General features: G+C 37.9%; 1 protein-coding gene across 3 annotated transcripts in view; it reads left to right on the forward strand.

Moving 5' to 3' along the window:
- Positions 1-22,411, forward strand: part of baz1a (bromodomain adjacent to zinc finger domain, 1A) — a 59,636-nt gene extending 37,225 nt beyond the window's left edge. For all 3 annotated transcript variants that reach the window (XM_072568938.1, XM_072568940.1, XM_072568939.1), the window contains exons 23-28: positions 4,404-4,651; positions 4,739-4,947; positions 11,117-11,607; positions 18,109-18,263; positions 19,283-19,370; positions 19,867-22,411. In XM_072568938.1, coding sequence (XP_072425039.1) covers positions 4,404-4,651; positions 4,739-4,947; positions 11,117-11,607; positions 18,109-18,263; positions 19,283-19,370; positions 19,867-20,063 — 1,388 coding nt within the window. In that variant the 3' untranslated portion in view covers positions 20,064-22,411. The remainder of the gene's footprint in view (positions 1-4,403; positions 4,652-4,738; positions 4,948-11,116; positions 11,608-18,108; positions 18,264-19,282; positions 19,371-19,866) is intronic.
- The last annotated feature ends 991 nt before the right edge of the window (positions 22,412-23,402 follow it).

Below are 23,402 nucleotides of genomic sequence, written 5' to 3' on the forward strand. Positions count from 1 at the left end.
TGCTGAAAATGTTGAAGTATAAGTGTTTGGTTTGAACATAGCAAGAAAAAGCTGCAATTATATTAAGAAACAATGAACCTTCAAACTGTTCGGTTGCTTGCAAATGAAAGTAAAATGGACTCCTTCATCCTGTTCTTAGGCTAGCCACAGGAAATGGCACCAAAATCCTGCATGCTCAGAGGTAAAATGTGAGATCAATCCAGTTTGCAGCAAGAGTGTATTTTAACAATTTTCTGTAAAATGGTGGAAGTTCATACTTTGGTGCTGTCTCGTAACTGCCATATATTTGGCTATTGTTTACTGATGCTTGCATGTTTTAAAAAAAAATCAGTGGATGGTTGTTACAATCCTTAATTGATGAACCAGACTCCTTTTAGTTAATACATTAAAAGTAAAATATTTGCACTGATGGACATCAGTTAACTTGTTGTTTTTTGGCATTTTGGTTTTGTGGCCTACAGTGCATACAAGTCCGATTGAACATTGAAGAACCCACTACCAGCCTCTGACATGGTGTGGTGGTCTTAATGATTTTTATTTTAATTGTGAATTTGTCCAGTTTTTCATTTTGTTGTTGATGCATACTTGTGAAAATTACACAAGTTTCACAGAAATATAGACTCCATCACCGGGGAGCTGTAACGTAGATTCATACAGCATAACATTATATGCTTGGAGTCCAGTTAAGGATCAAAAATAGGTGGGGAGAGGGTGGAGAAAGGAAATGCTCCTCCATTAAAACACTTTTGTAAGCATCACGAGGCCAAGAGGAACAACAGTTCTAACTTAGAGGTAACTGTTTAGTTAGTACTTTGTGTTAATTAAACAGGTCAATTACTTGAAAATTAAACAAGTATTTTGAGTAAGTGTTATTGATATGACAGGATTGCTGAAAACTCAACACATATATTCCATGGCACCGCATACACAGTAAGTACTGCCAAATACTTGAGCTCGGTTTCTGAGCTTGGTGAGTGGCAAGAGTAGCAGAGATTTATGGAACATGGTCCTTCTGCACTTGCTGACCTCAGGAGCAGACTGTCATTGATCACAAGGAAGCACAACCTATTTGCGTGGCAAACCCGAACTGGTATTTGGTAATTATCAGTAGCAAGCGAGGTAGCCAGAAGCATACATGTGCACGGAGATGCTTGGCTATTCAGTAGCGGTACACATGCAGGAACCTAGTTCAAAGGAATTCAACAGTCAGAAAGATGAAAAGATGCTGCTACAAATACAGACATCGTCCCTGAATCACTTATCTCTCTGCAGCAGGAGGAGTTGGTCATTTAGTAATATTTATGGCTGACTGTGTTTGTTTTTATTTCTAGTGGCTTTAATTCCACTAGTGACCCTACCCACCCCCCACCCCCATTACCCTCTGCTTGCATATTGCAAATCTGTTTGTCAATAGACTTGTGACAGTTGAAAGAAATTGCTCTTCATCTCTCTAAAATGGGAGCCCCCTTATTTTGAAATTGTCTCCAGAAGACATAGGGGGATTTGGCCATTTTAGCCCATTGAGTCTGCTCTGCCAGTTTATCATGGTTGATATGTTATTTAACCCCAATGTTCTGCCGCCTTCCTGTAACCCTTGATCCCCTAACTGATCTAGAACCCATCAGTCTCTGAATTAAAGACACTTGGTCACTTGGCCTCCACCGCCTTCAGCAGCAATGAGTTGCACTGATCAACCACCCTCCCACTGAATAACTTCCTCCTCATCTTGTTCAAAAGGATTACCTTTTATTTTAGGGCTGGACCTTCGGGTTGTAGTCTCTGCATTCATTCTGTCCACATGTACATTGCCTCACAAGGTGGAACATCTTTTCAACATATACTATCGAGGCCACTCCGATTCTTGTGTGTTTCAATAATATTTTCTTATGAATTTAAATATTTACAGGCCCAACCTGCTTAATCTTTCCTCCATATGTCAACTTTTTTTCGTGGAACTGAACCTTGCAACTCTTCTCTGAACTGCTTCCATTGCAATCATACTTCTCAAGGTGACCAAAATTGTCATACTCCAGGTGTCTTCTCACCAATATGCTTTACAGTTGTAGCAAGACTTCCCTTCTTTAACATTCAGGTTTCCTTACAATAAAGGTAGTAATTCTGTTTGTCATTTTGGTTACTTGCTGCCCTGCATCCTGACTTTAATTTACGTAAAAGGGCACCCAGGTCTTGCTTCATTGCTGTATAATAGAATTTGAATATCTCCATTTTAAATAGTCAGCTTTTCTATTCATCTTTCTGGAAAGGACAACATCAATTTTTGCACTTCACATTCATCAATGAAATTTTGCTGACTTGTTTAACTTATCCGTATTCCTTCATTGAATGTTTTGTAACCAGAAATTGCTTTTTTTACATTTTCATTTTCATATCCCATGTTTGGCTACAACTTATTCTTCTAAGTTATACAATGTTTTGACATTGACTGACAACTAGACAAAATCAGCCTTTCTGTCTCTACATTCGCAACACAGTAGAATTAAAAACTTCAAAGACCCTCAAAATTGACTGTAGTGGTTGCTAAGCTAACCTTTTGAATAACCAATCCTGTACCCTGCTAGTAATTAATTTTAGTCATCAGGTTTGTAGTTTAAACAAAAGACTTAGTGATTTATTTACAATTTAATAACTTTAAACAAAATGTGGAAGAGCCGGTGTTGGACTGGGGTGGATAAAGTTAAAAATTTCACAACACCAGGTTATAGTCCAACAGGTTTATTTGGAAGTGCTAGCTTTTCGAAGTGCTGTTCCTTCAACAGGTGGCTTTGAAACAGAATCATAAGACCGAATTTAGAGCAAAAGATTAGTGTCATGCAACCGAAATGATATATCGAACAAACCTAGATTGCTGTTAGGTCTTTCACCCTGAATTGGTTTGTTCAACATATCATTTCAGTTGTATGACACTAATCTTTTGCTCTAAATTGTCTTATGATCCTGTTTCAAAGCCTTCTGTTGAAGGGACAGCATTTTGAAAGTTAGTGCTTCCAAATAAACATGTTGGATTATAACCTGGTGTTGTGATTTTTAACTAAAACAAAACAACATAGTGATACAAAGTCTGTCTGTGATTGGGTTGAAAAAGTTTTTTTGATTTCAGTGTACGCCAAGATAGACAAGAGTTGCAAATCAAAGAAAACAATTGGCCAGATGACTGAAGTGGTTTTCATAATCTTTTGTTTTCGTTAAAATTACTATCACCCTTAATTTTAGACATGAATACTAAATCACAGTTGTTTTTATTTCCTTAGTGGAATAATAATTTGACAGTTAGAAATAATTTAGTTGAATTAGTTTGCACCTCTGCTCTCGCAAATGAGGATGAAAAAATAAGATCGATATCAGGATGAAGAACAGTGTTGAATAGATATCAAAGGAAATAGCGAAGTCTTGAAGCATTGTTATTTGGAATGCACATGTGCTTATTCTATGATTGAGCCTCTGGGAAGCACTACATGATAGTGAATAACATAGATCGAGCTATAAATTTCATTGGGAATTTAAATTAGACATTCTAAGCTCCTGATATTCAGAAGGAATACAACTTTCCGAAGATGTGTGCACAGAATGTCTTTAATTGGTCTGTTTCTACAACAGATGAAGGAAACAATGCTGAATCACTTAAAGGGAGTAAAGTAAGGCAAATGGAATATGTTCTAAAGGATATGTGTTTGGCTGAAGATACAATTATGTTTAAATTGGTTAAATAGAAGGATTAAAAAATCCATTTGTTGAAATATCAAACTGAGAGCCAGTTTTGATATTTGCTGACTACTTGAGCTAGATCCTTCTCCAGCTAAAGATTGGTGAGGAATATAGTGAATGGCTAATATTTGGTTTGCAAATACAGCATGAGGCATCCAAATGCCTGTAATCTGGAGAAAATAGAATTTGATGAAAGTGGCTTGACGCATGAAGGCAGGGTGATGCATACAAAGCAACATGTCCTCCAGATTGTTTTTCAAGTTAGTCTGGTTTGGTTGTTCTCAAAGGGCTCAGTCTTTGCACATGGCCTACAGAGTGTTTTGGGTTGCTGTGCAGTTTAGAGGAACCAACAGGTACAGAAGAAATTTTTTTTTTTCTTTTCAGTGTTAATGTCTGATATTTGAGTTCTTGTTCAGAAGTCACTTGCCCACTTTTTGTTAAAAATGGGGCTTCCAAGTTTTGTGTTCTGGGAATTCTACTTTGGTCGCATTTTGATCATGTTACTGTCATTAGTATTCAAATTATGCTGTTAAAGTGAGCACTTGCTCAATGAAACGAAGTACTAGATATCAAAACAATGTTAATATGGCTGGTGTTCTGTGGAAATACAACTTGTGAATGAAATTTGGTTTTAGATTCTTCGAAGTGACTTAACCAAAAATTTTTACATTGCATTTTAGATGCTAGTGATGGTGGCAAAACACAGAAGACATTATTAGATCGGTGGAGAGAGTCGCTTGTGGCTTGTAGTAGCTTAGCTCAGGTTTTCATTCATCTCTCTACCCTGGATCGCAGCATTGTATGGGCAAAATCTTTGTTAAATGCTCGTTGCAAGATCTGTCACAAGAAAGGAGATGCAGAAAACATGCTGTTATGTGATGGATGTGATCGCGGATACCACACATACTGTTTGAGGCCAAAGGTTAAGGTTTGTGTACACACAGTGCAGATTTTTGTACCGTATAAAATTTATGGTTGCTCAGTCATATTCTTGAAAATGACCACTTTCTTTCAGATCATTCCAGAGGATGACTGGTTTTGCCTTGAATGCAGACCAAAGCAGCGGTTTCGGCGACCAATGGCCAGACAACGACCGTCTTTGGAAAGTGAGGAGGAAGATCTGGCGCAGGTGGAAGATTTGGAAGAAGAGTTTATGGAAGCAGGCAATGCGGAAATGAGGTCATTGGAACAAAATGAAACCAAAGCAAGTGAATTGGAAAAGAGGTATTGAGTATAGAATGATCTGTTGGATTTTAAGTGTAAGTTTTTATAATGGGATAACAAAATGCATCTCAGAAATTAAGATTATCCAATACAATTTCCAACAGATGGCAAATAGTATTCAGATTTAGAGGCAAGTATTTTACTTAAAATTAATTTCAATAATCAACTTTCTAATTAGTGGTGAAAATCACTTTAAAATCCTGCTACTGTTGAAATTTGCCCCATTTGAAAAATCTCTGAACTGAAAGCTTGTCAGTTGTAAGAACAATTTTGTGGTGGTAGATAGTTGAGCCTCTACATGGGGTTTTCTGAACAAGCTTGTATTAAGCTGGGCATGCATGGTGACCCATTCTGATGGAGATGAGGTAAATAACACTCATGGTAGGCTGAGAGAAGAGAGCTGCCTGTGATTTTTGTTGCATTCTAGTATTAATTCACTTGGTCCTGCAGATTTTTATTAACTGCACAAATTGGGAATTGCAATGATTACAGGTGGCATTAATTGTTATTCTTGACTTTTTTTCCCCACATTTCTTTTTTTTAAAATGGTGTTCCACGTGATTAATACAAGACTCTTGCATGCTGCTGTCATCTATAAACCACTTTCTCCTCCATTGGCTTCACCTCCAGTGCATCAAGCTCTTAACTTTTCTCGTCCATTCAAATTGAAACAGCTTATAACCATTTACTCAAATTATTGCATTAGCTGTTAGACTGCAAATGTTGTACAATGTATGCCCAGAGTTATAATCGAGCTTTCTTCAAATATTTGTCAAGTTAGTCTCAATAGTAGTTAGTCTTGATATTTACACTTGATGCTTTCAGTCCCTGCAGCATAAAAATGCATGTGCACACAAGACCAAGTTTCAAATTCCAAATTCTAAATATTTCATGCAAAAATTAAGGTGAAGTTCCACAATTCTGTCAAAGCTAGTTTAATTGAGGGATACAATAATTGAATAGTTATTGTTTCAACTGTATTAACATTTAAATATTAGGGAATCTCAATTGTTCTCTGTTGCGTGGCTAATTAAATATCATCTGGCTTGTAGTTCTTCCTCAAATTCAGTCAGCTCGGCCTTAGCCTTATCTCCTGCTTGTCAAAATCTACTTTTAGATATAATTGTAATGCACCAAGGTAGGTGGTTGTTTGCTTTCAGACTTGTTTATGAACTAAGGGTTGCAGAGATATGGGACAAGTCTACAGAGACTTTGAAAGATTTTCTTTCTTTGTGAGATCCAGCATTTTACAACTGTGAAATACTGTGTGTTTTCTCTTTATGGAGAGCTAAGCTTCCTTTTTACATTATAGTGTAAGTTCTTATCCACTTCAGCCTTCATTTGACTCTAAATTGCAATAGCCGTACTTAAATTTGTGTTATTGCTAGGACCATGATTCTTCAGAGGAAATCATTTTCAATTTAACAGGCTTGCTGAGTCCTCCTTAGTCCTGGTAACTTTATTGTACTTGTTGATTGTGTATCAAACTAAGTGTCACCTAGATTCTTAACAATTGGCTTGTTGACAGTTGGTCTGCTGAGTGCTCCAAAATGGATGTCAGCTGTTTAACAAGCTGCTTCTGCTTTCCTTTTAATCTCACTGCTGGCTACCACTATTTTCATGTCTCTTTGCAGCTGCTTCCATCTATACTGTTTATTGTGCGACATTAGTGTCGTCAGCGTCCTTTAATTTACTGGTGAAAATCTTCTTTTATAGATATTTTTATTGAAAATTTAACATTTTTACATTTTTACAAATAAAAAACCCCAAGTATAAACATTGATATATTTGATAAATTTTGGTTAATATTTATTTGTCAGAAAAAAGAGAAACAGAGAGAGGGAAAAGAAACCAAAACTCAACTAACTACTAATCTAACCTACAACTAACCAGAGTGTATAATTAAGTCTCTCTCATTATTCAGGGAAGAATAAAAAACCGACAGAACACAAATTGGGTAGTGAGATACATGCTCGGAATGTGTTAACATCAAATCATAACAAAACAAAACCCGTATTCATGCGGGATTCCTCTCCCAAGGGGCCCCGGACCAGCCAGGTTCGCCACATCAATTAAATAAAAGCCCTTATTAGGTCAAAATATCTATTTATGTAATTCAAGAAGGGCTGCCATATTTTATGGAATAATTCAGTCTTTTGGTGCACCTTATTTGTAAGGAAGTCAAGGGGAATACATTCCATGATTAATCTATGCCAGTTTGAATGTCCGAGGGGCCCTCAGCCACCCAGTTTACCAAAATATTTTTCCTTGCACAGAAAGAGAGAATAGAACATAATCTCTTCCCGTGCATATCTAGGGAGGGTAAGTTCGAAAAGCCCAAAAGGAGAGATACAGGGTCCTCTCTAATTTCCGTTCCTAAAATTTCTGTCGGAGCACTTGCTACTTTAGTCCAATATCTACGGATCTTATGACAGGTCCATAGGCAATGTACTGGAGTGCCCACCTCTATTTTACATTTGGGTCACATTGGAGATGCCTTAAAGTTTGCCAATCGGTCCGGTGCTATATGGGTCCTATGAAGTACCTTCAACTGAATGGCCTGAGTTCTGTTGCAGATGGTGATTCTTCTGGCATTTTCCCAAATGTCATTCCATGTTTCTATAGAGATTTCTAGTCCCAAATCTTGATCCCATGTTTTAAGCAGATTGTCCATATCTCCCGATATTTCATCATGTAATAAATGATAAATAGTGCTGACCGAAGATACCCCCATTGGCCATAACACACTATGTTCTCTGTCTGATCTATAAAGGCTATCTAACAGCATAGTTGTCTTCTGTATGTAATCTTGAATTTGGAAGTATCGAAAGAGATCACTATTAGGTAATCCAAATTTCTGGTGCAGCTGTTCAAAAGACATCAGGACCCCTTTAAACAGATCCCCTAAACAGGAGATACCCCTGGATCTCCAGACTTTATAAATAGCATCTGTAAGCCCTGGTTGAAATCCCTGTGCTCCCACTATCAGAGCATAGGGGGATGTTTTATGAGTTGCCCTCATTTGCGGCATTATATTCCAAGCTTTAATTTAGTATTATAGGGATTTTACTTTGATCCGGAATGCTTTTCCTCTTGTCTGAAAACAAGAGGTTAATAAGTGGGCATTTTACTTGAGAAGCCTCAATGTCCAGCCAGATTGGGTCTTAGCTGACTGATTATGGGTCAGACATGTAGCTTAATAGGGAACTTAACTGATATTTCCTTAAATCTGGGAAATCCAGTCCTCCCCTTGCCTGTGGAAGCTGTAGCTGCTTCAGCTTAATGAGGGGCCGTCTATGATTCCAGATAAAGGAACCCAACCAGCCATATAATTTATGTAGTGCCAACCTCGGCAGCATCATCAGAAGCATTCTCATAAGGTATAGGAGACTGGGCAGGACATTCATTTTAATTAGTGCTATTCTACCTCAACCAGGAAATTGCAAGGTCTTCCCATCACTGGACGTCCTGCCTTATCCTTTCCAGTAAATGCACAAAGTTAGCCTTGTATAACTGACCAAATACTGGGGTAATAAAAATGCCTAAATATAAGAAACGCTCCAGGGACCACCGAAAGGGAAAGTGGGATCCGTCCAATAAGTGGGATATCCTAGCAAGGCCACCCATTGGCATAGCCTCCGATTTTGAGAAACTAATTTTATAGTCTGAAAATACACTAAATGTGTTAATAACTTGGATTTAGCGAGGCACGGACATCAGAGGATTACTGAGAAATAGAAGAACATCATCTGCATAAAGGGTAATTTTATGTTTACCTGTACCAGTGCTCGGGGCCGTTATATTAGGGTCAGCCCGTATAGGTTCTGCTAGTGGCTCAATTATTAGCGTAAATAGCAATGGTGAAAGAGGACATCCCTGACGGCAGCCCTTACCCACACTGACGCTATCCGAGCCTAATCCATTGGTAATCACAACTGCTTTGGGATCACTATACAGTGTTGAGACCCATTTGGTAAACACCTTTCCAATGTGTAAGACAAATATGACCGTTCAACCCTATCGAATGCCTTTTCCGTGTTTAATGAGTCTACTACTCCTGGTATCTTTCCCTGATGGCAGGCTTGGATCACATTCAAAACCCTTCTAACATTATTGGATGATCTACGGCCCTTAATAAACCCCGTCTGATCCTCCTTTATGATGTATGGCAATACCCTTTCCAGCCTCAATGCTAACGTTTTAGAGGATTTTAAAATCTACATTTTAGCAAGGATATTGAATCTTCTGGGTCCTTTCCTTTTTTAAAGGATGAGAGATATTCGCCTCTTTCAGCGAAGGCGGGAGACAGCCCTGACTATATGAGTAGTTATACATGTCCATAAGTGGACCAGCCAATATTCCTGTAAATTCTTTATAGAATTCAGTTGAAAGCCATCTGGGCCAGGTGCCTTACTGCTCTGAAGTTGCCTGATTGCATCAAGTATTTCTTGGATTGTTAGGGGAACATTCAGCACTGATACCTGTTCCGGAGTTAGGTCCGGAAAGGTCAGGTTTTTAAAAAATGATTGCATCCTCCTTGTCCTGTCTTTGCAATCCTGCGATTTATATAAATCAGAATAAAGTTTTCTAAAGATTGTGTTAATCCTTTTATGATCATGAGTCAGAATACCCGCACTTTCCTTGATAGACGTGATTAGTTTGAGGGGCCTTCTTATTCTTTGTAAGCAATGCTAAGTATCTACCAGGTTTATTGCCAAACTCTCATAACCTTTGTTTTGCAAATAATATTTCCCTCTTAGCCATTTGGGTAAGCGTGGTGTTTAGAGCTGTCCCAAGGGTCTGTCAGCGTATGCTGTTTCAGCTGCTTTTAAGTGAGCTTCGAGCAGACGCTGTTCTCCCTGTTGTTTTTTTTCTGGGTCGCTGAGTATGAAATGATCAAACCTTGCGCATAAGCTTTGGTCTCCCGCATCATTGGTTGCTAGCTGTACCTGAATTAATTTCTAAAAAAGTTTTAAATTCTTGAAAGAAGTACTTTACAAATTTACTATCTTTCATCATGAAGGGGTCCATACGCCAATGCTGGGGGGGATGTCCCATTGTTCCTCACCTTGATTTCCATATATACAGCAGCGTGATCAGAAATTGCTATACTACCTATTTTACAGGATGATATGGAATTTTAAAAAATCGAGGGGGAAAAACACACATCAATTCTAGCTGGGGAGGGTGGGGGAGGGGTTCCTGCCCGCTGAGAACTGCGGCTCCCTTCCTTTTAGTCATTTTTAGAGGAGAATGGATTGTTTAAATTCAGTACTGAGCAACTAATTACCTTAAGTAAAAACTATTTTAAATGATTTGGTGAGTGTGGTGGATGCAGGTGGCCATCTTTGCCCAAGTTTTGGGAGGAGCACTATAGACTCAGATTTGCTGGGTCGCTGTCATCTTGGATCCCTGTCTGGTTTAAAAAAAAATCTTGAGGCCATCAAAAAAAGTTGCATGCAGCAATTGGTGTGCATGTCATGCCCGTTATTTTGTATTCTGTACCACCTACCCAATTTCCTGTCGAAGCTAACTGGTTGCCTTTAGTCAACTTATGTGCATTATGATGCCTGCTCTGTGTGAACTTGACAAATGTTGTCTTAAAGTTCACATACTGGTGAAACTCCATAGTTTAACATAAAAATTTCAGTCCAGTTCCTTACACACTTGCGTATAAATCTCTGCTTTTTCGCTCTCTGGGCAGCTCATTTGTCCAAACACTCAGCCATTCTGTTATCAGTAACAAATGCTACAAAGTTCCCCACAACTGAGATTATGCTAATTATCTAGTTAGTGTGTCACTTTTCAGTGTCAGTTGCTCTTATGTCTCCGGATTGCTGAACATATTGGGAAGCTCAAAGAACAGATCTCTGAAAACCCCTTTCTGTGCAAGTAGTTTGGGGAGACAGCATATAATTAGGACTGTATATTTTAAACAGTGTCAGATAATTTTTTTTTTGGTTTGGATCCTGAGTTGCAATGGTAAGATCTTTATTTTGAAAGCTTGGGACTGTATAATTAACATTCTATGAACTGTCATTGAGTTTCATCTCTGTAGAATATAAAGTTCTAAACTCTTCTGTTTGGTCACTCAGATTGGTTTAGCTTTGCAGCAAAGGAATCATTCCCTTGTACATGTCATTTGTGCGTGTTCTGTTTCCTTAACCAGACAGCCACGAAGAGGAAGACCTCGGCTTAAATTGCAAATCAAGGGCAAAAGAGGCAAATCCAACACTGCAAAAAAGATGGGTAACCAACACAAAGGAAAAAGAAGATATACTCCTCGCAATCAATCATGTTCTGCCAAATTAACTGCAGGTCCTGGTAGAAAGCGTGGCAGAAAACTGGGAAGGAAGCCAAAATCTGCATTAAACTCTGAAATAAAACCACTTCCCCGACCATATCGTCGTGCTAAATCCTGTCAAATAAATGAATCCTTCAGTGAAGTGATTACACGCCGTAAGCGACGAAAAGGTCGGAAGATTGCTACCAGCACTCCTGAATGCAGCACTTCAACCTCTCTCAATGTTAGTTTCTCTGATATGGACCTCTCGCAGAATGAACCCATAAGAAAAAAGAGGAAGTACACACGTCGTGTACAGCAGAACCCAACCCTGGTGGTTAAAACAGGCAAGAGGGGTCGAAAACGTAAATCTGCAGGTAAGTGTAAAAGTTGTGAAAGTAATACAGTAAATGTTTGTAATTAGTTTGAGATGTTATGCGGTGTATAGCACTGAAATAAATTGGATAAGCATCTGATTAGCAATGTTTTCTGACTGCTTCCCAATCTCTGTATCCTTAATGTACATCTTTAAAAAAAATAGTTTGTGCGTGGTATCTTGGAACACCAGCAAGGAGAGCCACAAAATGGACTTACCAGTATCGCTCCATTCCCAGTTTCCCTAAGAGATTGATGACAAATGAGGTTTTATAATCCAGATTTTGTTTAATTTTCAAAAACTAATGGTATTAAAGCACCATGTTTGTTCATTTGATAGCATAAAATCTCAGAAGCAATGTTTTCCAACAGCTAATACTGTTTATCTCTAGAAGTGCTTTGAATAAGTATTTAAACTATTTTCTAATCACCATGTTCAGAGATGTTATTACACATCTCCAGAACAGGTGGGACTTGAACCCGGGTGTCTCAATCCAGACACAGGAACTCTGCCACGACACTGCAAGAACCCCCTTTGGATAAGTATTAAAGTCCATGCCAAATAAGGAGCACCTGTCCCAGTCAATCAAATTGATTTTATAGGCATAAACTTGTACAAAATAAGAAAAGTCAGTGTAACAATTTTCATTTTGCTCAACTTGGAAGCAATTTTCACAAGCTTTGAAAGAAATTCAGTCATTTTGAAAATAACTATTTAGTCTTGCTAAAATTGATTCTTGAAAACATTAAAATCTAAAATTATCTGTTCTGGTTTTCAAAATAAAAAGCTTCAAAAAACTTTCCTGTAAATATCCAGTGCTTATCATTGGGAAGATTAGTCAGGTTTTCAATAATGAATGTGTTGAAATATTGTCTAGCCTCCACTCCATCTTCTATGGTCAGCAGCAACTGTATTAGAATAAACCTTTAACAAAAAGATTCCATGCCTTCAAAACAAAGGCTACTACTATGCTGAAGATATCAAAATGGCCATAACTTGGAAAAGTAAGTTTTGAGACTTCATAAGATGACGACCAAAATATTAAGGAAAGGAGAGTATATGTGAAGAGTTTCCATAGGTAGAGTCATGTGATCTGAAGCTCTTGCATATATAGTGGATGAAAGGCTCATCGTGAAGATGAACACGTGACCAAAATGAAATTGTAGGTTCAGCAGCTGCGAGAGGATATGTAAGTCTGGAGGGATTTATGATTCTTGAAATTTGATGTACTGGAGTCTGGGAAAGGAACTAAAAGAACTATGGGTTAATAAAAGCCAAGTGCTTGACAGTCCCTGGTCTGGCAGCATCTTTGGAGAGAGGTACAGTTAATGTTTCAATCCCAGGAATCAAATGCCAAGTGGGATTTGGTAATTTGGAGCTGGAGTGGAAGATTTCGAAATACTAGCGAGGACACCAGTGTGGAAAGAATAATTAGAAATTAGTTACAAGAGGCAGGTTGTATTCCAGATGTAGAGGTATGGTGCTGAAGTGACGAGCTGTTGAGCATTGAATGAGTTACTAAGTTTTTGTGTAGTCTGATTCTGATGAATTAACAATGAAAAGCTATTTGGTGCAGTTTTTAATAAGGAAGCAAATACAGGCCATTCTGCTGTAACATGGCAGTTGTGTTCCTCTGCAACCTCGTGCTATGGAAAACTGCTACAGGAAATCACGCTATAGAAGAACACGAATAAAAATTTGCTATACCCATTCAGTAGAAAGTTCACATTATCCAAAGAATGTCCACACTTCAGCTGCTTTACAGCCAATTCGTGCTAATGAAACAAAAGCAGAACAATCATATGTAATATCTCTGGTATTTCCAATTCTGACTTGAACAAAAAGAACATTAGATTCATTTTGATCCTGATTCAATTAAACCTTAGAAGATTTGCCATCATTGAAGCATGCAGTCACCTAGCAGATTACTCTTATTCCTACCTGTAAAGATTTCCTTTTGCTATAGCAATTCCATTCTGACTACTTCAGATTATTCTGGACTTGGACCCTTAAATCTTCAGCATACTTTAATGGAATGCTGTTTTCTGTAATGAACTTTATTTGCATTTTATAGTCAAGCTTTGTACTTAGAACCATATTGGCATCTCTATAGCAAGCTTTACTCATTGAAGTAACATCAGAAAACATCTTTTGTCTCCAGGTCCTGATTGATTTTCGTTAAGGGTAAGGAATAGACAGGCTACATGTTCCACATGATCATCTGTCCATTGTTACATTGATGTTCTGGAAGATGGGGCATTCGCATCCCAAATATAACAATATTGGGGAACATGATACAGTTTGGCAGCTGCTGCTCTCAGGCCTAAATTCTGATACTCCAGAGAGTCTGCACAGGTTTTGGTATTTCCTTCGGGGTGGGAGCTCTTAACTTGGATAGGATAGGATTGGACTGTCGTCTTTGAAATAGGAGTGCTTTAATTCAACTGTGAAATTTAGATGGAGTAAATAGATGACATGTAAATTTTTATTGGAGAGATCTGAAATTAGAGTGTAGGTTTTAAACTAATTGGTAGAAAGTTTAGGAGGAGAGGCCCATAGCCTGAAAAAGTGGTCAAAATGGGAGTTTGTGCCCAATCTTAAAATTCTTTATTTTCTTGAGCCTACTATTCCAGTCTTATTTGTAAATCTCCCCATCCCAGGAATTGGTCCAGTAAACATTTGTTACACCTTGCAAGTTGAGTATATCCTTAGACAGGAGAACAAATTTTCACTGTGACGTTGTGCAACCTGAGATTCACAGTGGGTGCATATTTTGAGGGATACAATGGGAGTATATTGTCTCCTTCCACTAAATTTTATTTTGTCTTCTGTAAACATTAACCATATATTCTAAAACTATTGCCCTATCACCAATCACCTTTTTGTTTTCAGAGTATTTGACCTTTGAGAATATCTTATTTCCATTTGTAACTTTAGCCCAACCATTTCTAGAGTTCATCTTTGTGAAGGAGTCCTTCTAATCATACTTGCCTCATTTTTTGTTTCGTAGAGCTGGCATATCTAATCTGGAATGTTGGCATGGTTTAAATTAACAAGCAATAGCATTCTCAAGTACCCTACACTTTCTCCAGCCCTCTAGGGGTTATTCTATTTTGACAGCTTTATGAACTGGAGCGCCTACCTTGACTATTCCATGAAACAGCATCCTTTGCCCTACCAAGGGTTTCCATAAATATCAAATTAGTTCTGTGAGGGATTAATATTTTGCTCAAACTAGAGCAAGGAGATTGTTTCATTTGTATCAGAGGGTTATTGGATCTTGGTTTAACATCTCAACCAGCTGTGTGGCATTCCCTCAATACAGTGTGTCAGACTTCTAAAAGCAAAGTACAGCTGATGCCTGAAATCTGTGCAAATACCCAAAATGCTAGAGATTCAGCAGGATTGGCAGAATCTATGGAGAAACGAAGCTAATGTTTTGAATCTGATGTGGCTTCAGAGTTTGCATAGCACCCTGGATTTTTATTTTGAATGTCCTGCAGTGCTACTTGAGCCTGGAAACTTCTCAATCAGGTTATAGTTCTACCAGCAGAGCCATAATTGACATTTGTGCGTTATTCTTCCTCAGTTTCTGAAGTATTTGTATGGTTGGTCACGTGATCTGCCTCTAACTCAGTAAGTTTGTCTGTTTTGAACTGGGACTGGAGTATTTACAGCAGTGGCTTTTTCTGTACTGTGAAGTGATTCCTCAAGTCCATTCTCGAAACACCTCTTCTCTTAACAATAGCATCCACTATCAACTATAATAGCTTTTTTTTGACACATGAATGTCAATGCCTTCCCCCTGCCCCCCCCCCCACCCACCCACCCCGAAACACCCCTGGTCTCTTGTTCCAGGGATGCCCACCTGTTTCTTTTTTTTAGGACAGCACTTAGAAGCCAAGAATGTTTAGGACCTTTCGAAGTTACCAAAGCAAAAAAAAATTCCCTCTGAATGCGAGCATTTGTTCTATTTAATGCTAAGCTGAACTTCAGGCCTCACCCTTCAAGAACTAAGATGGCGTTCTCTTCCCCTCAATAGCATAGGTTGTTGTCACCTTCCCTGAGATGTTAATCTCTTGAAACGCTCAGCATGCATTTATAATTTCTACATTTTTTTTATTTTATTGTGCTCATGAAACACATCTAAAATTCTTTTGTAGTATCCTATCTGGCATTAAGTCTTGCTCACCTGCTGTTCCTGTACCACATGTACTGGCTCAGTTACAAAGCAACTCAGTTTTGAAATGTGCATTCTTTGGTGTTAAAACCTTTTCATGACTCTGCATTCCTCTGATTTTGTTCCCTTTGCACATCCCCCTCTTTCAGTATAATTCCCTAACACACTCCACCTCACCCTTTGAGTATTTCTGAACGCTACAATGTGATGAAACTCTCATTGCTGGTGGGGTGAGGAAGAATCTGTATATAGATGACAAATAAAAATTGTTTGAAAGTAGAGCTTTTAAAATCTGCTTGCTCTTTGAACATTTTAAAACTTGTTTTTAGAATTTTGCACACTTTTAATGTAATTCAATCTATATTGCCTGATTACTGAACCAGAGCAAGGAATGAATAAACTAAGTCCCCACTTAATGACCTTGTTAATAAAGCCACTTGTTAAAATGGCCTCACCCTCTGCCCTCTGATCTTGCTTTTGGTGCTGGTTTTGCCCATTTTGCACTGAAGTAGAGGGCTCCATCTAGTGGCAGTTGATTATTAGTTTTGTGGAACTGATCAATTGCTGCCACTAGGTAGAGCTTTGTCCATCACAAAATATTGAATGGTGAGTGTATTTTTTACATTGTGCACATTTATTTTAAATTATTTCAGCAGGAGTAGACAAATTTTTTTACTGTTTGAACGGGGCATTTTTTTCCCAGGCGAGCAATGTTTGAAGATCCTTAATTATGTCTTTAACTTGTCAAGGTAATGCAAATAGAATTAAGGAGAATCCAAAGGGTTTTTACAAATGCATTAAGAACAAAAGGGTAGCAAGGGAGAGAATAGGGCCCCTCAAAAGATCAACAAGGTGGCCTTTATGTTGATCTGCTAAAAATGGGGTAGATGCTAAACTAGTATTTTGCATCAGTATTTACTGTGGAAAAGGACATGGAAGATATAGAATGCAGGGAAATAGACGGTGACATCTTGAAAAAGGTTCACATTACAGAGGAGGAAGTGCTGGATGTCTTGAAACACATAAAAGTGGATAAATCCCCAGGTCCTGATGAGGTGTACCCTAGAACTCTGGGAAGCACTGGAAGTGATTGCTGGGCCTCTTGCTGAGATATTTGTATCATTGATAGTCACAGGTGAGGTGCCGGAAGATTGGAGGTTGGCTAACGTGGTGCCACTGTTTAAGAAGGGTCGTAAGGACAAGCCAGGGAACTATAGACCAGTGAGCCTGACATCAGTGGTGGGCAAGTTGTTGGAGGGAGTCCTGATGGGCAGGGTGTACATGTATTTGGAAAGGCAAGGACTGATTGATTGTTTAGTCTCGTTAGTGAGTTTGCAGATGACACCAAAATTGGAGATGTAGTGACAGTGAAGAAGGTTACTTCAGATAACAACAGGATCTTGATCAGATGGGCCAATGGGCTGAGAAGTGGCAGATAGAATTTAATTCTGTAAATGTGAGGTGCTGCATTTTGGGAAAGCAAATCTTAGCAGGACTTATACACTTAATTGTAAGGTCCTAGGGAGTGTTGCTGAACAAAGACCAGTCGCAAGTAATCAAGATACTGAAGAAAGCGTTTGGTATGCTTTCCTTTATTGGTCAGAGTATTGAGTACAGGAGTTGGGAGGTCATGTTGCAGCTGTACAGGACATTGGTTAGGCCACTGTTGGAATATTGTGTGCAATTCTGGTCTCCTTCCTATTGGAAAGATGTTATGAAACTTGAAATGATTCAGAAAAGATTTCCAAGGATGTTGCCAGGAATGGAGGATTTGAGCTAAAGGGAGAGACTGAATAGACTGGGGCTGTTTTTCCCTGTAGTGTCGGAGGCTGAGGGGTGACCTTATAGAGGTTGACAAAATCATGAGGGGCATGGATAGGATAAATGGACAGTCTTTTCCCTGGCATGGGGAAGTCCAGAACTAGAGAGTATAGGTTTAGGGTGAGAGTGGAAAGATATAAAGAGACCTCAGGTGATACTTATTCACACAGAGGGTGGTACGTGTATGGAATGAGTGGTCAGAGGTAGTGGTGGAGGCTGGTACAATAGCAACATTTAAAAGGCATTTGGATGGATAAACTAATAGGAAGGGTTTAAAGTAATATGGGCTGGGTGATGGCAGCTGGGACTAGATTGGGATGGGATCTCTGGTTGGCATGGACGGGTTGGACCGAAGGGCCTGTTTCTGTTGTACGTCTGACTCTAAAACCAGATTCTGTCATTTCTCAAAGTCATAATCTTAAGGAGTCCACCATAACCTTAAGACACAACTAAATGTGCTTAGTCTGTGATCATTTAATTTATTTGTTTTTGGTTTAACAGACACTGTAACACCAGTATCAAAAGTAATGGGAAGTCGGAGAAGTTCAAGTCGTCACTCTGGTATCCATGAGCTTTCTGTTTGTGAACAGTTGATAGTTGACTTAGTACGACATGAAGACAGTTGGCCATTTCTGAAACTGGTAAACAAAGCCCAGGTACATGAATTATATTATAATTCCCTATGCTATCAAAATTGTGGCTGTTCAGCTGCAGTGGTAGTGTCCCTATTGCTGAACCAGGAGGCCCACATTTTGGTTCCAGAATCTGTTTTTAAAAACAATCCTTTGAACACATCGATTAGAATATATCCATTTAGTGTTGAGATTTGGTACAGGTGACTGATTTGAAATATAAAAATCTTTAATTCAGAAATTTGATTTATGTACATACATGATTATTGGCTCCTTGCTTTAAGTAATAATGCTGACTTGCGTATTGGATAATATATCAAGTAACCATTTTTAACTTCTAGCCTCCCATTGTGATAAATATTCTGAATTTGATTTAGATTTGTTTTGATTATGTGAAACAGGGTAGTCATCTGTCAGTGTCAGAGGTGGTACACAGTGTTTCAAGTTATTCACTCCCATCTGGGGAGCAACCCCTTCAAGGCCGTGTCGCAGATTCTCAAGTTCCCAAATAATACTACATCTGTGCATTCTGTGTAGACACTGGGTTTCTAAGACTTGCCCTTTAGTCAAAAATTATGGAATCCGCTTTCACTCAAGTAACATTTTGGAGAAGTTGAAATTCACTCCTCCTGATTTGTCTCGCTATTGCAGAATTACCAAATTGGAAACTCCTGCTAATCTGTGCCATAAACATTGTACAAAAAAATCCAAAATTGTGCAGAGGACTGAAGTACCTTCAATGGTTCACTATATTCAGTGATTCTAAGTTGAATGTCACCCTAGACCAGAAGTGTATAAAACATGAAAGATTTTTTTGGCCAAAGTCTGATGTGAACTTTTGCATAAGATTGGCCATTACTTGTTTGTATATGTTACTTGGAAATGTCATTATTGAGCCATTAGATTTAATTAGCCTTTGTCAGTCAAGTTTTTTCAGTCCCTGAAAAGTTTGTTGCAGTTGAATCCATTGAATGTCTTAAGATAGTTTACAGACAAGAGGAGAGTAAAGTACCATTAACATGGCAGTTTTCTTTCTTTTACAGGTTACTGATTACTATGATATTATTAAAAAGCCAGTTGCCTTAAATATTATAAGAGAAAAACTAAACCGATGTGAATATAACTTTGCATGTAAGTTTTTAAAAGGTTCACTTACCTTTTTTGTTCATTTTAGTCCTCTTATTTTAAAGTAAGCTTTGGCTTGTTTACATTTAGTCAGTTAGATGTCAATAAAAATCAGTTTCAAACACTGAATTACAAAGCAAAGGCATTCAGCAAACAACAGTGCAATGAGTGACCAGGTACTGTATCTGCTCGCTGCAGGAAGAATTTTAATCAGGCTAATGATAGAAATGTCAGGGGATCTTAAACTTGAACCATTTTGAGTTTAATGTCACATCTGAAATGGATCATCTTTATTGATGTAGAATCCTTACCTCATGTAATAGTGGTCTAGATAATGTAGGATATTCGTTATTACATAGTGTGATGGTGCGGTTATACTTGTGTTCAATGATTATTAGTCTTCTGATACAAAACTATATCATCCCATTCTATTAGATCATAGACCCGTTAGTTCTAAAAGTGCTTTTAAAAAGTCTAGCTTGTAATTTTTTTTCTTTTGCAGCGGATTTTATTGATGATGTAGAATTGATGTTTACAAATTGTTTTGAATACAATCCGCGAAACACAAGTGAAGCAAAAGCCGGAATCAAACTACAAGCCTTCTTTCACAATCAAGTAGAAAGACTGGGATTGCCAGTGAAATCTGCAAATGTGGACCATCCACCACAACCACCAGTTACCAAAAGGTCAAGAATATAAGGTTGTTCAGTGGTGTTGCTTTAAATGGGAGCATTTCAAAATGTAAGGTGCTCCACTTTTTTTTAAAAAAACTAGAATCATGCCACAGACTGCCTTGCCCTTTCATGAACTGCAATAACTTTTATTTTACGACCTTTGAAATGCGACCTGCACTGGACTAAAATTCTTTCTATTGTTGAGCACTCAGGAAAATGTAGTGTGAAGCTGCATTTTGCTACAGTAAATTTGTAGAGATTTCATAATTTGTGTATATTGGATACAGTACTGTTTTACTGAATGACTTTTGTACTTTTTTTGAAGTAACATTCATGGATAGTGTCTTCCACCAAACACAGGGTAAATGTTATACTTTTATAAATAATTGTGAAGCTCTCCTGTGTACTCATTTTGTGAAAATATGGGTTGTTTCAGGAACAATCAGTCACCAAGTCAAGTTACACCTTTTTTGTTTTTTAACTAAAAATGAGGTTTTCAAACCAACAAAGAATGTTACACTACACAAGTGACAATTGTATATCATTTCAGTACTGTACATGTTTCATGCTGGTGCGAATGATTGGTCTGCCATGAAATAACGTAAATATTTATTCAGTGTTGAAAACCATTTTGGAATGTTGAATTTCTTATTTATGAAATTTGTAATTGAAACTTGGAGAAGATTTGAGGTTTTTTCAGCTCCAGCAGTTTCTTTTTTTGTTTAAAAAAATTGCTTTCTAATACCTAATAAAATGTGGAATCCTGAGACCAGATTGTCATGTAATGTTTCTGGCATCAGTAATTTTTGAATTTTGATAATGTGGTTTGCTTTGTTTTTTTTAAAAAAAATGCTTCTTTGTACAAATAAAAAGTTTTAAGTTGATACATTTTGATACTTGAATGTGTGACACTAGAGACCTTCAGTGGAAGACAAATATGGAGTTGCTTACCAATGTAATTGAAAAAAATTCCTCAATTGTGCTTTCTTGAATACCTCAGAGCTGCCTTTGAGACAGCTGCAGTGTTAATACTTGGCCGTGTGGGATATTGTTGTACAACTATCAATCTTTTCAATAATGAACAAGTGATGTTGTAATAAATACTGTCTTTCAGTAGGCAGTGTATTTCTGTGCAAACACAATTCTGTATCAATGCTAATTACAATTCAGATATTGAATGCATCAACTGCACTTCATCTTAATTACATTATGTATTTGACTGTACTTGAACTGAAGACCAAAAACAAGTTGAACAGTCTCCATCAGAACTTCCAGCGTGATTTATCTAATGACCAGAAAACCTAAATTTTGAATATTCAATTTTCTGCAAGGCAACTATGCAACGTTGTTACCTTCAGTATAATTAAGTTCAATCTTTCCCATTTTCTCTTGGTCAAAAGGTACTAACTTATTCATTTGAAGCATATAGGATATCATAGCAATACTTGACTTTTGTACTCCATCCTAAGTAAATTGTAACTGAGCAGGAAACATAGACCGCCAACTCCTTTCCACTCTCCATACCTCCCTCCCTCCTTCACCCCCGAAAACAAACAAACATGTAATTAATTTGTTGCATCCAACTCTAGCTGAAATTGGAACTTGGAGTGGCTGACGACTTTTCTCCCTTTTCCTGTTTTACCACAAGGATTTTTTAAAATCTATATAATCCTGCTTAGTCATTACTGTGAACATTAGATATTTGCCTTGCATTAAATCATTCCATGAAAAAAATGTAATTTGTGGTTTGCTGCACTTAAGTCTAAATTTACTAAAACTCAATTGTGCAAAGCATGTTTGAGACTAGAAAATGTACATGTGCAATTAATAAAAAATATATTGATCTTGGGTTTGATTGTCATAAAATTTGAAAGGGTTTTTTGTGAAGGGAATTGACATTTGGAACAATACTGCTGTGAAAAATGGTAACGCTCTTGAGGTTTGAGCTAAAGCACATTGTTGAAAGAATAGTTTTACAACTTGTGCAATATCTGATTTTTAAAAAAATTCTTGTTCTCAAACAGTGCCACTCTTGATTTCATGCAGTGGCTGTTTAAGTTTGTGAATTCAGCCTCTTCAGCATGTGGGTTCAGTCTCATGATGGCTGCTGTAAAACAAGCTGAACCACCACCACCCCCCACTCCAAAATGACTGGTTATGCATTATTATGACTTGTGTAATGAACAGAACCCAAATCTTGAATATGCACTATTTCCAATCTTCTAAAAGGCAACTGATTATGATAAGGGACCAGATATAAGAATTAGAGTTACTTTAGTCACCTCATGAGCATTGAATAATGGTTTGTAGAAAATGTAATCTCTGCTTCATTTCTATCCTTGTAACAGAAAATAAAATCTTCTATACCTGTGATGACTTTTGTTTTAGTGAATCTCTGCACTTCCAGACCATGGTTATCTTCGACCCCTGACAGTTTATCACAATGTAGACATTCCCTTAGTCCGCACAATCATTTTGACAAGCTTTGCAATTAATTAAGAATCTACTTTTGACCACCTCTATTCCACAGTAAGAAAACAAATTGACATTCTGACCCCTTCCCTCACTGTGCCTCTTCTCCCTTTCAGAAATTAACACTCAAAACCGGGATAGGCCATTCATTTCCTTGACTACTTTATACCATTGAACTAGATCATGAAAACTCTATTTTACTTCCTTTGCCCACCTTTGTTTCATATTGTTTGATAACCTTGCTCAAAAAAATCTATTATCTGCTTGAGCATTTCATTTGATGCTGCATCTGCACTTCGACAGTGTTTCAAATTCTTAGTATTGTTTGAATGTTTCCTGATTGGTTTTGCTCTAAATAGCTCAAACATTCTTCCTGTTGAGAGAATAGCTTTTTAGTAGCCAACTTTGTATAATTGCTATGTCATTTGGACCCCACAATTGTTTCTAGTTTACTTGGGGTCTGGGGTGTTGCTAATTGGACAATACTTACTGTCCATCCCTAGCCCCCCTCTAAGGTCGTGGTGAGCTGCCTGGAAAAACTGCAGTCCATGTGCCATAAGTAAACCCACAATGTCCTTCAGGAGTGCTTCCTAAGGTTTTGACTCTGACAGTGAAGGAAAGGTGAAACATTTCCAAGTTAGAATATTGAGTAGCTTGGAGGGGATCTTTCAGATGGTGGTGCCGTGTATCTGCTATTCTTGGCCTTCTGGATGGAAGTGGTTATGGGTTTAGAAGGTGTTCTCCAAGGACCTTTGGCAAATTATTGCAATGTCTTGTGGCTAGTACACGACATATTGATGGTGTCAGAAGTGAATGGTACAGTATCCACAAACCATCAAATGAGTTCCTATGACCGGGATACAGTCAAGCTTTGTGTTAAAAGCTGCACTTA

The sequence above is a fragment of the Chiloscyllium punctatum genome, chromosome 4, assembly GCF_047496795.1.
Source record: "Chiloscyllium punctatum isolate Juve2018m chromosome 4, sChiPun1.3, whole genome shotgun sequence".
Taxonomy (NCBI): Eukaryota; Metazoa; Chordata; class Chondrichthyes; order Orectolobiformes; family Hemiscylliidae; genus Chiloscyllium; species Chiloscyllium punctatum.